Source organism: Puntigrus tetrazona, chromosome 16 (assembly GCF_018831695.1).
Source record: "Puntigrus tetrazona isolate hp1 chromosome 16, ASM1883169v1, whole genome shotgun sequence".
Taxonomy (NCBI): domain Eukaryota; kingdom Metazoa; phylum Chordata; class Actinopteri; order Cypriniformes; family Cyprinidae; genus Puntigrus; species Puntigrus tetrazona.
Window position 1 is genome coordinate 11,992,747 of NC_056714.1, and position 14,096 is coordinate 12,006,842.

General features: G+C 37.5%; 1 protein-coding gene across 1 annotated transcript; it reads right to left on the minus strand.

Moving 5' to 3' along the window:
* Positions 1-6,823: 6,823 nt before the first annotated feature.
* Positions 6,824-8,161, minus strand: tmem196b (transmembrane protein 196b). Its single transcript, XM_043261680.1, has 3 exons — positions 7,997-8,161; positions 7,322-7,378; positions 6,824-7,099 (listed from the first exon to the last, which is right to left on the minus strand). The coding sequence occupies exons 1-3, from the start codon at positions 8,159-8,161 to the stop codon at positions 6,824-6,826; spliced, it is 498 nt and encodes a 165-aa protein (XP_043117615.1).
* Between the last annotated feature and the right edge of the window lie 5,935 nt (positions 8,162-14,096).

Here is a 14,096-nt window from a genome sequence, read left to right on the forward strand (position 1 = left end):
CTGTTCAGTGCACCTACAGGCGTAGTTTTCCCAGGAAACTACTCCTGCCTGTCAGTACACAATCACTGGCCTGCTAAACAATGTTTTTCTTGGATCGGTCCGCAGACAGCCACAGTTTCTTTATTATGCACTGGCAGAAATGTGTGGTGAAAACTCACTTTAGCCCAAAGAATAATCTGAATTCATGATATTGGGCTGGATATCGCGTTACCTCTCGGAGCTTCTGGCGGCGTGTTTGTTTAACTTTAATGAAGTGACTTAACGGCACGACTATGAAATTCTCGGCTCAGCCAGTTTGAGTTGCTCAAGGGAGACCGACAGACGGACGGACAGAGCGATGAAGACAGACAGCGTGAGTGGGAGAAAAGCAAAGAGTCTGTGAGACAGGCAAACAGTCAAATAGATCATTGAAGGCAGAGCGTGAGACGAACAGCTCAAGAGATGCGGACGGTGAGCGAGAGGAACAGGCAGCGTGAGAGAGAAAGTCCGCAAGGAAAGAGGTGCAAAGTGAGCAGTGAGAACTCCGCCACCCTTCAGCCCTTCCCTGCGGGACACTGAAAGCTACACCCCTCCTGAGTGATCTCCAGGCCGCGGTTCCTGGAAACGCCACTTTGAACTTATAGATGCTTTCTCCTGAGATATGTAGGGTTCCGATGAGATGGGGCTCTGCGAAAAGCGAGGGAATTGAAATGCTGCTGCAGCCACTGTAGAAGAGTATTGGTAAACAACATATATTATTTAAAGGAAAAGGAGAATCATCATCATTATATCACATTCTCTTTTGATTTGTTAATTCATTTTACTAAAAGTAAACGCATGTATGCAGTCATGGCCAAAATATTGGCACTTGGTAAATATGATCAAAGAAGTGCAATTGAAGCTGGATTGTTAATACTTTTGATCTTTTTTTAAAAAAACAACAACACAAAAATCTAACCTTAAATGGGGGGAAATATCATTATGAAATCAATGTTTCTCTCAAATACACGTTGGGGCATAATTATTGGTGCCCCTAGAAAGTTTTATGAGTAAAGTATATTCACAATTAAGAGTACTCCAAGGTGATTATGAACATTAAATTATCCAGCCACGGCCTCCTGTTTCAAAGAAATATAAAGGGAGATATAGAGGGAAAACAAAGCCCAAATTCCCTTTATCGTTCATCACAGTGATAAAAACCAAAGAATACATTTCTCATGTGCAGCAAAAGATAATTCAGCTTCACAAATTAATGAAGTGGCTTTAAGAAAAAAGAGCTAGAACCGAGAAAATTCCCATTTCCACCATCAGGGCAATATTTGCCACTGGGTTTGGTGATGGCTTTGCCAGAAATAAATAAGCAAGAAAAATGTGTCACTTGGAGATACTACAGGTCGTAAGTATTTTCATGCATATGTACGATTCCGGCTAGTTTTGTTGTCTAAGTGAGTCATTCAGCCTCTCCCTGGTTCACCGTTAAACACAAGCCCCTGGTGTACTGTGCGGAGAGTCAGCCATATCCTGAACAGACAAACAGCGACCCGCCGTCACCTCTCTAATGTCCAGCAGATGGCTGTTATAGGCGTGAACTGCAGGTGCACATACAAATACCTGCTATAACACACACACACACACACACACATATACACACAAGCCCGCATTTTTTGTACTTAAAGGAACAGTTTATCAGAGGTAGATTGCTTACCAATTGTAATCCATTGCCGATTCCAAATTACATGACAAAAACTGTAGTTAGTAGCTCAGTACACTCTCTGTACTGACCTACAGTCTAAGAAACCCCAAAGATACGAGGCTGGATATGTGTGATGCTAAAGTTCAAAAGCATCAGTTTTCAAATTAGCATTCTTTGAAGTCACATGATATTCTTCAAGCAATTGTGTGAAAATTACGCTTTATTAACTGAAACTCCGTAAATTAGTGTGAAAAGGAATAAAAGATGTCTGCCCATATCTCTTATTTCTTTTGTAAACTGCACGTATTTTGTGTCTCACTAAAAAGCGTTCTAAGCCATTAGACCAGGTATTTTTGATACTTTATTTGTGGTAACTTTTTTATATTATATTTTAAAAGAAATTCATATAAAGACATATTCTCTGAAAAAAATGTTTTATAATGTTTAATCTTGCTGTCAGCATGTGTAAATAATTTTTACTTTAAAACAAAAAAAATACCGATCGCTCCATTCCTAAATAATGCACTAAGGACGGTGTTTATTAACGGCGATGTAGGTAACCTCATCACAAGGTTTCCAAGAATTTCCCGAAAACACGCTTAATCGGTAAAAATAAATAACCCTCCGTCTAATTTCCACTCTGATCTAGGATCAGATGGCGTGTACCAAAGGGCGCTCCATGGGAACTCACCTCTAACATTTACAGACAATTAATGAGTCATTAAAAAATTTGGTAAGCCTCGTCTCCCTCCGACCACATCCTTCAGCGCGCTCTCCGTGTCTGTGTTCTCCATTATAGGCGGGGGTTGGCAGAGCTCAGCTGCTACGGCGTCAAAAAAAAAGTATTCCCTTCGTCTTCTCCATCTAAAACACTCACCACACACACTGCTACCTGCTCGGGCCCTCCTCTTTGAGCGGTCAAAAGCTGCACTATGCCTTACAAACACAGCAATGTATCAGTTCAGCTCCACGGAGAGCGATAGCCAAGGGCAACAGTTATTTTTGAACTTCAGTCAGTAGAACTTTCTGCACTCAAAATCAACTCAGCGGCACCTCTGAAATTAACCACACAATGACATTTAAATTTCCAAGCATCCTCTGCCAGAGTGATGAGCCAGCAAACGATACAGAGGACTACTTCCTGTCTCCGCCAGCTTCCTCCAAATACTCACTCACACTGCGATTGCTGTATGGTTTAATGCTCAGAGAGGCAGTTACGGAGAGAAGATCCCACTGGTGCAGGTTACCCCGAGTTCTCGGTGGCTCAGGGAGGGGAGAAGAACAGAGATGATTTACGCAGCTCATCCCTCAGACGCCGCCAACAGTGAGTCACAAAATCTTTGCTCGTATGAGTCAGTGGAACAAGGTCGCCGCTCATCCAGACGAGCGAATGTGGAAAGCCACCAGCAAGAGAAACAAACCGCCTGATTTAAAGAAACATCGTTCCAGCTGATTGAGCAAGTCGTCCTCTGATAACTATCAATAAAACATTTTCCATCTGAACGGGGCGTTTTTGTGTTTATCTAAGATAAAATGGGGGAAGTTTTACAAAGCTAGTGAGATGCAGGCGACGGAGTGCAATAGTCGGAAAATCCCGTTCCTTTTTTCTATAGAGAAATTGCTTTTTAATGATAATGTGCAAACCTTTCAAGAAAGTCATACCATGAATGATGGCATGAAAACGAAGATATATACTATTCTAGAAGCCATGAAGTCAGTGTGATTGCTTCATATACATCAAGCAATATAATGCGTCTACTGTAATATGTTTAATATAAAACTATTTTTTTATTTAGATTTTTTTTGTTAAAAATGTAAAATGTATATATATATATATATATATATATATATATATATATATATATATATATATATATATATATATATATATTTCAGGAAAAAATGTTGTTTATATATTAAATATAAATGTTATGAATATACAAAAATACATGTACATACATAATACATATACAAAGTACACACACATACGCACATATATATATTATGGAAACAAAAACATTTTTTTGGATGTAATTAATCATGATTAATCATTTTACAGCACTAATAATTTGATATAATTTGAACAAAATTTATATATATATATATATATATATATATATATATATATATATATATATATATATATATATATATATATATATATATATGCATAGGAAAAAGTCATGAAAAAAATACTGCCATGGATCAAGGTCATTAAAATATGAGTGATCACTGTTGTGCTGTTCTTTGCCTTGTTTTGGAAAAAAAGAAACTACTATTTATCTACATTATATGGATACGCTTGTGCCTAATCAAAGCTTCTAGAAAAAGCAAGCCTTACATTTGTTTTTTGTGTAATTATTGTACTTTCTTCCTTATTCACATCATTAGTCAAAAAATTATTAAAGGGTATCCAAAGAGTAAAGGGGGAGGTGGCCGGGGACCACATTTCTTTTACATGGGTTATAAATCTGGAAAGTAATAAATTGCGTGTTAAACGACTTCTTGCCCTCAGCATATATCATGGGAATGAACCAAATGAAGCCCTATATACCCAGAGGACAAAGGAATGCTTCTGTTCATGACCATGATTTGTGAATGGTTCATGGGCTGTCAGCTTCAGAGACACAAAGTGGAAGAAAGGAGGAAGGGGCAGCAGGGCTTGAGTTATAGTGACTGGGAACAGCGCCCTCTAGGATCCTCGCATATAGAAGGCATCTGTCACCTGTCATACGAGGCTCGTTTCTTTTAATAAAGGGAGGGATTTATGGATTGATAAGTGCAGAAGCGTTTCCTTCTAATGCCTCACATTAATGAATGATGTGGTTCTTCTCATAAATTAGTATACCGGTAAGTTTGCCTCCGATAAACTTTTTTCTTCGAGTGTTAGAATGCAGGTCTTTATGAGCAGGAAAACAACAACAACAGTATTTTGTTTATGTTTAATGCTTATCTAGCATGAGTCCGTCATATAAAACTATCTATTAAAAGTCCATTTCTTGAAGGGAAAGGGGTCAAACCAAAAGGTAAAAGATGAAGCACAAAGTCAAAAAATGAATAAATAAATATGCATGTGTGAATGATGTTCCATGAAGATATTTAGTAAATTTGGACACCCTTAAATGTGATTCTCTCTCTCTCTCTCTCTCTCTCTCTCTCTCTCTCTCTCTCTCTCTATTTATTTTTGTACCCTCAGATTCCAGATTTTAATATAGTTATGTCTCATTTGATGAAATTTTTTTTATATATATTCAGCTTCAAGGTGATGTTTAAAATGGTCCTTATGACTGGTTTTGTGGTCCAGGATCATTCCTTTGTATATCAAGGGTTTCAACAGCAGTCAACTTTTTACTGAAAGTAAAAAGTTAATCAAAGTCAGGTACGTCGCGTCCAGATCATTGCTTTTAGTTCAGGGTGGCGTACAGGTGAAGCACAAGTATTATAATTTCACTGCAGATAAACACATTGCATAGGACATACATATGCATGCACGTAACCAACCTTTAGTTTTGTTTTAACATCTTTTAGATAGCCTGTCTGACGTCAGCAAACGGCTCAAAGTTACTGGGCTCGAAAACTCGAGATTCCTCTAAAGACTAGACTGCCGTTACAGTCATTATGTCATCGTAAACTGCCTTTAAATACCTGTATATTGACATCGCAGGTAATCCCTGATTGCTTTCTGTCGGTATGGTTGCTCCCCGTTTCGCCAGCAGATGTCGCTGTTGTATCGCACATTCCTCAAAGTAGCCCGGCAGGCCGTTCACTGGAATGTTTGTCCTCGGTTATTAAGTAACAACTTGGGGCTTTCCTTCCCTCACTGCAGGGTTTTTGTTCTTTTGGCATTCAGTAGTTGATCGGTACCAGATCCTTGATTAGCGATTTCGTAAGGTGCTTTGAACACAGCCTGGTTCTTTTTAGTAACGGGGTATAAGGTAAGTCTTTCTGAGGAGACCTGCATGCAGATCCTGAGGGTTTATGGCAGCTTTATGGTAGTGAGGTGCTCCTGTTGTGCGTGGCATGCTTCACTGGAACTTCCTGACAGGCCAGAGAAAACAGTCAATGTAATCATTTCTCTCTCTCTCTCTCTCACACACACACACACACACACACACACACACGCATACTCAGACAGTTACACATATAAATAAAAAGTATGCCTTTGCTGTTCCCCTAAAATCAAACTGCATCACACATTTCTAAGGCCTTCTAAATGATCAGCATGATTAAAACCGTTTAATAACCTGTTGTACACAAGCGACGTGACTTCTGGTCTCAGACGAATACATTTTTAGCAAGTAATATACCTTACATGCACAAGCTACATTCTTTCCGATTTTTATAAAGTAAATGTAAAAACCAAAAAAACTTTTAAGTTGTTTGTAATATTTCAGCAGGACTTTTAAATAAATCAAATATGATACACAAGGCTCTTGATGAGTATTTGTACGTCTTTCATCATCATTGAATTGCATTGCATTATTCCCAACCCCCCCCCAAAAAAACCTGAGATTTAATAATAAAGATAAGCATTTAAATATGTTTCATCACATATCATTGGCAAATATAGAGTGATATTTATCTGATGTGTCTCATTGATATTAATGATATTTATCTCACTCCAAGCTACCAGAATTTCCCCTTATATTTTGGACATATAGGAATCTGGAACCTGAGGGTGCCAAAATATCTAAATACTGAGGAAATCGTCTTTGTCCAAACAAAGTCCTTAGCGTTGCATATTAGCAATAAAAAATTAAGGTTTTGATATATAGTTATGGGTGAAAATGTACATATCTTCATGGACCATAACCTTTACATATAGTAATGTTTTTATATTATTTTGATAATCTTGACCTATACAGCGTATTGTTGTCTATTGCTACAATGACTGGTTTGGGCCCCAGGGCCACCATCACACCCGACTCTTCATTCACCGACAGCTGTCTGAAACGTCGTAATCAGCAAACCAGGAACAAAGCAGACTAAACAATGATCATTTCAGGCACAAATCAAACCCTTCAGTGCGATCGTATCCCAAGATTTATTTTTCCAGAAAACGAACAGCTTTTACACGACTTAATTCAAACCAAATATACGCTTTTACGTTTGCAATAAAAAGAAAACGAGCCCTCGCGGTCCCTAGGTAGTTCATCCGCACGTGGCCTTCACCTTCTCGCCCATCTCCACGGAATGATGCAGCGACAGATCCCTTTCCAGAAACAGTCTTTTCTGCTCACAGCTGGCGAGTCTGCAGGTGAGCCAGGTGCAGAGCGTGCAGCCCAGGATGCCCAGGCTGGCCAGGCAGAGGAAGGCCAGGTGCAGATAGTACATGCTGCTCGCCCGTTTCACCATCGCACGCACAAACTGGACGTTGAGAATTCCCCCGATTAGTCCACAAATGCAACAAGCTGAAAACAGGATCATCTGTGATGAGAGGCAGGACAAGACGGGTATGAGATAACAGTAATTATGCGGCATTACTAACTATATAAAACAGGTTCTTACTGCAGGTTAGTATCGCAGGAGTGATAAAGCAGGGATTACAGACGTTTCAGTGGTTTACAATGCCTGTTATCTCTGTGAATGTGTGTATAGATTAGATACGACGTATTTATATTGGTACGCCTTGTGTCCCTATATTCTTACAGTCAGTCCAGTTCTTTTCTTCGCACACAGTATCCCGCATAGTCCACAGACAAGAAACTGAAAAACAGAGATTTGTTACTAAATCTCAATCAAATTCTAGTACAGTTTCAAATGACACATTCTGGATGTTATATTTTAGCTAAATATTGTGACGCTACAAATCACAAAAATTATATATATAATATAATATAATATAATATAATATATAATATAATATAATATAATTAGTACATGTCAAATGATTAATCGCATCCAAAATAAAAGCATATAATATATATATATATATGAATATATACAATGCATATATTTAACGTATAACGTATATTTAAAAACACAATAAGTATGCAAAGTGTATGTATTATGTAAACAAAAACGTTTTTGCATGTGATTAATTGCAATTAATCATTTGACAGCACTAAATATAATACAGTATAAAAGGTGACATGCCCCTTTATACATTTTAATTCTCATAAATCATACTTAAATCTGGTCAGGTTCATGAAAAAAAGCGGCAGAAATTAATAAGCAGAGTAAAAAACAGCAGATTTAGTAATAAAGGCAAGAATTCACCATTTAATCTGCATTTTATATAGATTAGATTTTGCATTGTTAATATTAGCTGATAAATGTATTAATATAGTACACAAGCCCCATGCATTAAAATCTCTTACTTACACACACGCCGCTCCATATCGGTGTGGAGAAGGAGGTTTGGCTTTTCTGTAGCCTGCGGGGTTGTGTGATCCCCAGCACACCCAGAGAGATGCAGGACACCCCGAGTCCCATATGAAAGACAGAGAGGACCAGCAAACTCCAAACAAGAGCTCGCTTGGTGCACATGCTCCTCCAGGCATCATTCCTCGCACTGTGAGAAAGAGTCAAAGGCAGAAAATCCCTCTCTCACCTCACCGGCCAGCTATTACAGATCTTCTGTTACACATTCCAGCTTTAAGAAAAACATCAAGCGTTTAGTTTAAAGTTTCAACTCTGATTTCAGTTCTAACATGTCACCTAAAATAGGCAGTCAAAATGAAGTCTCTGGACAGCTCTTGTTGCATATAAATGCTCTGTTTCAAAGCAGTTGGGCAGTTTGTGATATGGACGTACAGGTCACACGACTACCTGTCCTTTAACACAAAAACCATAAACATATGGAGACTTCCAATGGGCTGCTTCTCAGAAGGAGGGCTAGTTCGGTCAAAAATGAAAATTCTGTTATCATATCATACAGCCTTGTGTTATTTCAAACCTTGACTTTCTTTCTTCTGTGGAATGCACAAATTTCATCCAAAAATAAACCTCATTTACCTGGTCTCGTGGCGTAAACATACCTGTGCGCACTTTTTAGCGAGACACGAAATACGTATCTATAAGCACATATCACTGCAGTTTACAAAGGAAACGAACACTAGAGGCAGTAAAACTCTTTAAACACCTTTTATTCCTTTTCACACCAATTTCGATCAATGAAGACTCATTTTCGCACAATTGCTGTATATGATGTTACGACCTTGCCGGGATTTTTGAAAACCGATGCTTTCGAATGTTAGCGTCACACAACATCCAGCTTCACATCTACGGGTCAAACAGCTTAAGCAGCAGAAGGAAGAAACCGAAAAGCTTGATAACAAAACGAGTACAAACAGGTTTGATATCATTAATGAATAACCATGGTAACGAACTATAATGGCGGGGAAATGAGAACAAAGAAAAACTAACTATACAACAGGCAAGCAAAACGGGAACTGAACACAATGAAAAATGACACCGATTTCAAACCCGTCCGCATTTCTTTCTTCCGTGAAACACAAAAGAAGATATTTCGAAGAATGCTGATCACCAATCAGTTTTGAGTCCCGAAACTAGTAATCGGCATTCTTCAAAATGTCACAGAAGAAAGAAAGTCGCGCAACAACATGAATGTAAATGATAGAATTTTCATTTTTGAGCGGACTATCCCTTTAAGTCCGAATATTTAAACATTGAAGGCGACATATCCGACAGAGGCGACACCCTCACTGTTTCTATCTGAAACATTGTATATAAATGTGGTTTAACAAATGCATTACGACAGCCATGACTCTGAAATAGCTCAGTGGGAGGAAAGCAATCTATTTTTATCATTCATCATTACATAAACTCCAGATACATGGCCTACTATCCGCAGTGATGTGCTCAGATCCCCCCTCCAGTGAGTTTGACACTGCTCGGCCACCCTCTGCATGTGATCCGGTGAAAGGGTACTACGACAAAGGCAGTCACATCTCATTAATCTCAGTTTGATGTGCCTCAGTGCTTGTGAAAACAGGGGCTGTGATACCGCCGAGTATGACCGCTCTGTGCTGATTCACCTCCAGGCGCTTCTCACACGCTCTCTGAGATGTACAGCGCAGGATGAGATCTCTCCGCCTGAAACCTTCATTAAAATAAGTGTTAATTTGTCCCACACTGTATTTTTGTATAAGACCAAACGAACTAAAACGGTAGCTGGTTATTAAAGTATTAAAGTAGTTCTAACACGTGGTAACTTGTACTGATTTAACCCATCAAAATGTGTTTTGTTTGTGTTAATTAATGTATTGAAGTTGATTTAGTAATGATAGAAAAGGCCTGAATGGTTCATGTTACCATTTTTGTGTGGAATATAAAACAAATGTTATTTAATGCTGAATGTCTCTCGTTCTTTCTTATGCTTCTTAAAGGGATAATTCACCCCAAAATAAAAAAAGCGTTTTTGTCATCGTTTACACACCCATGTGTCATTCCAAATCAGTTTGAAGTTGAATATAAAAGTAGATATTTTGAAGAATGCCGGTGATCAATAAGCTGAAGGTCCCCATTGACTTCCATAGTATTTCTATCACTAATACGGAAGACAAATGGACCAACAACTGTTTGGGTTTTTAAATATATTTTGTGTGTGTGAATATCTCATATACTTTTTTAACTCTTCCTTTAAATGGCTGCGTTCTAAGCCTCGATGTTTAAATTACCGCATTTAAAAGGTTTTGATTTTACTTGACTTTAGTGTCCTGCTTGCCGAATTTAGAAAAGAAACTGCACAACGCTGGAGGCCACTTTGTTGAAGCAGTGCAGTGCGAAGCCTGCTGTTTTCCCTGTTTGTGCCTCTGAAGTGTGAAGCCAGTATGTTTTCCGGTCATTACCCTTGTTTTTCTCATTACCGTGTGGTGTCACAGGCACTGTGGTGCCCTGCAAGCTCCCAACTGGATGAATACGCGGCACATCTTGCCCACGCGATATTAATGGAGCACGCAGAGTAAACCTCATCGAATCAAATATTTACCCTTTATATTCTACTCTGCTATTACTTTTCTAGTTCTTGTGATCTACTGGATAAAGTATTTATAAAAATATTTTTTACTCATAATTTGTACCCTATAAAATATTTTGGAGAGATTGGAGATAGGAGATAGGAGATTGGCATAAACTAAAAACTGTCTATGAATTATACCCATGCAGTTTTACGACTGTAATCATTGTTGAATGAATTTTCCAAGAAAATCACACTTTCAAAATTAAACTTTTTTTTTTTTTTCCAAGCAGTTGAATTTTGGGAAGTTATGTTTGATATGCATTTGATATGCATGTTTGAGATGCATTAAATGAAATCACAAGTCTTTCAAATCTATATTTTATTCACAGTAAACCGTAGAGGACTTAAATGTTTAAACAGAGAAATTTGACACTTTTATTCACTAAATGAGCAATTTGACGCCTGCTACAGGTTTGCAAGTTGGCACGGGTCGGCAAATGGCTGAAACAGATTCAGCTGGAAGAACATTTAGCTAATAATTAAGTTAACTGACATCAAGGTCCGTATGCTTAACGATTCTAAGAATCCTGTGGAGAGCTCCTAGTTTAGCTTAAACATTTCCAACTAGGAGTCTATAAAAATATAAGTCATCACTTTGTAATTACAGGTGTAATTTTTCCTGTTTTACTGTACTCTCTAACACACGCGCATTATATATGTATATATGTTTTTGATTTACCATGCTGTCATACATGAACAGTGACACAATAAGGTTCTAAAAGTGCTGTAATCGTTGCTGCATAGTTACACGTTTTTAAATGCCAAATATGCTAATGTAGTGATTTTCTTCCATTTCTGGTGCTACGGCATTTCTGCACTGCGTCAGAGATGTTAATGTATCTCTATTAAGATCGGTCACAAACATGATCCCTGACAGATCTAATGTGTATCATATTACTAACTTACTTCCATGTATTATGTGCAACAAATTTCTTCTCCCTTTTCATTTTCTGTCTATTATTTTCCAAGCCTCTTAAAAGCCCTCATTCTTACTCATTAATAAGACCTGAATTACTTTTTTTCTTTACTAGGATCTTTTACTAGGAAGAAATACCCACATTTCTATGCATTTTCTTAGAATTTTGTTACTTGGAGCAATTCTTAGCACTAAGATTTTTCATGAATACGGGCCCAGGTGTTAAAAGGGATGTCTTAGAGAGGCAGAATCTCTCAGAAGATTGACAGAGGCTATTCAGTCTGTGGTTTTGTTTGTCTGTAGGTATATTTTATTTTCTTAGGTGAAACACTGCAGATTCGTTGCATGAATTGAACTGTATGTCTGAATGAATCAAAATGAATCACGCAACAAATTTCAGCCCCATTGCTAGTACTGTACAATTCTACACAGCTACAAGAGAAACCTGGTTTCGCCTTATTTCAATAGTTGTTTTGTCTTGTTTAAAATGATTTTAAGTCATCTTAAGGGCCCTCTTGAGAACCACTGATTTATTGTGATCAAACCTTAACTATAATTAAAACCACCTATACAAATAAATCTCTTTTGACAGAAAAGTAGCTCAACTTTTCTACTTTGTGATCTCAGAGTATCATTGTGACTCATTACACAGTGAACATTAACAATTAGCCTCACCACAAAAACTGCAGAGTTACGAGTACTGCACATTGCGCAATAAGATGGTTTTTGGGTGGCAAGTACTTTCTGTTATAAAGTTTTCAGTCATAATGTAATACTCTTTTTGCTTTTATCCTCAGGGAGAGCTGTAAACCCCCAATAGGGCTTACTGAACTAAAACCATAATCACAAAGACCTAATCTTAAGGCATTCACACACTGAACTCATCTGTGATTACAAAATCGCATTCATTCTAGGAATTCATATAAATAACAAACACCTAACTGGCCAAAAGTCCATAAAAGACTTCATTTCGCCTCATGTCATTGTAGGTAATGATCTTAATTCTTAAAGCTGAATTGGCTTTGTTCTTATTCTCAGTGGATGCCAAAGGTGAGCCGCTTGCAGAATGGAACAAATCAGTCTTTGAGAATTTCTTAGCTTCTTTGCGAGGTAAAACGTACCATTTCTTCAAATGCCAGACGCTATGATGTAACTCCATAGAGTACAATAACAATGGCTAAGGCTTGTCACCAAAAACACAAAGTGCATTTAATGATGTTTGGAAAGGATCAGAAACTTATTGGCTATTTTCATTTTAGCCACCCTGAAAAACACTTTATTAAAACGCTTAATTATCCTCAGCTTTATCAAGCTTTACCCAGGCCTACAGAGCAGATCTGCCGAAGTTAATATGAGTACAACCAAACCTTAAAGGAAAATAAATTCATTCAGAATGTCACTGAGGTTTTTGGCACAATGTTGGTGTACTTTATGTAGTGTATTATTATCAGTCATGTACAAACCGGCGTAGCACATGAGAAAAAGCAACACCCATCGATTGTGTCTCTTGGAATGCTTTCAGATTTAAATATCGAGTCACGTCCAGGCAAGCTTTTTTATCACATTAAAGTTTTAAGAATTTTCTGAAGGTAAAAAAACAATAATAACAGATCTATGATGTTGCCATATAGTGTATATAACATTCAGAGTAAACGGTCAATGCCTAGTGAAATGAAATAAGCCTCTGGTATAGCTGGAAAACTGAAGCATTTGGATTTAATCTTATTTATATCTAAAAACAGTCCTGGACTAAAGAGAAGTAATAACAGGTTTGATAAATGAGTCACGTGTCAAGAATATCACATAAACTAAGGAAGGATGTTTGTTTATTACGTGATTAAGTATTCATAAAGAATGCAGATTAAATATAAAGGAAGAACTAAAGTAAATTGAAAAATTTACGGTGAAACAGTAAATGGATTGTTTTTGGGGATGTTTTGAAGAATGTTGGTAACCAAATAGATTCGGGTCGAATTAACTTTTATGTCCATACTGGACAAAAAAAGAAACCATTATTCTTCAAAATATCTTGTTTTGTGTTCAACAAGAAAGAAATCAAATTTTATCTCAAAACATCTCAGAAGAAACAAAATCATACAGGTTTGGAACAACATAAGGGAAAGTAAATGACAATTTTCATTTTTAGGAGAGCTGTCTCTTTAATACACAGAACATTTCTCAAGAAACCTCTCGTCTTTTTTTGGGTCAGTGCAACTTTAATTTGATCTTCAGTTTGCAAACTTCACTCTAGATAACTAATCAGAGAGCTGTAGTCCCTCATTATTGCATGCTAAGATTGGGATTGGGTCAGTGTACCTAAAATAACACACTAACAGCCTTTGTGGGCTGTGGGACAGAAGACCACTCAAGCTTAGAGATTTGGACATCAATCACATAAATAGAGATGTGAGATGGTTTGTAATTGGCCAATAACAATAAAAGAGTATGTACAGGGATAGTTCATCCAAAAATGACAAATCTGTTATGCAAGCGTCATGCTAGACTAGGTGGTAAATGATGTCAAT

Bases quoted from the DNA above. Each gene is read 5' to 3' on its own strand.
- tmem196b (XM_043261680.1), bottom strand. From the start codon at position 8,161: ATGTGCACCAAGCGAGCTCTTGTTTGGAGTTTGCTGGTCCTCTCTGTC. The intron at 7,379-7,996 runs GTAAGTAAGAGA...TCTGTTTTTCAG, and splicing joins CGATATGGAGCGGCGTGTGT to TTTCTTGTCTGTGGACTATG. The intron at 7,100-7,321 runs GTAAGAATATAG...CTCTCATCACAG, and splicing joins AGAAAAGAACTGGACTGACT to ATGATCCTGTTTTCAGCTTG.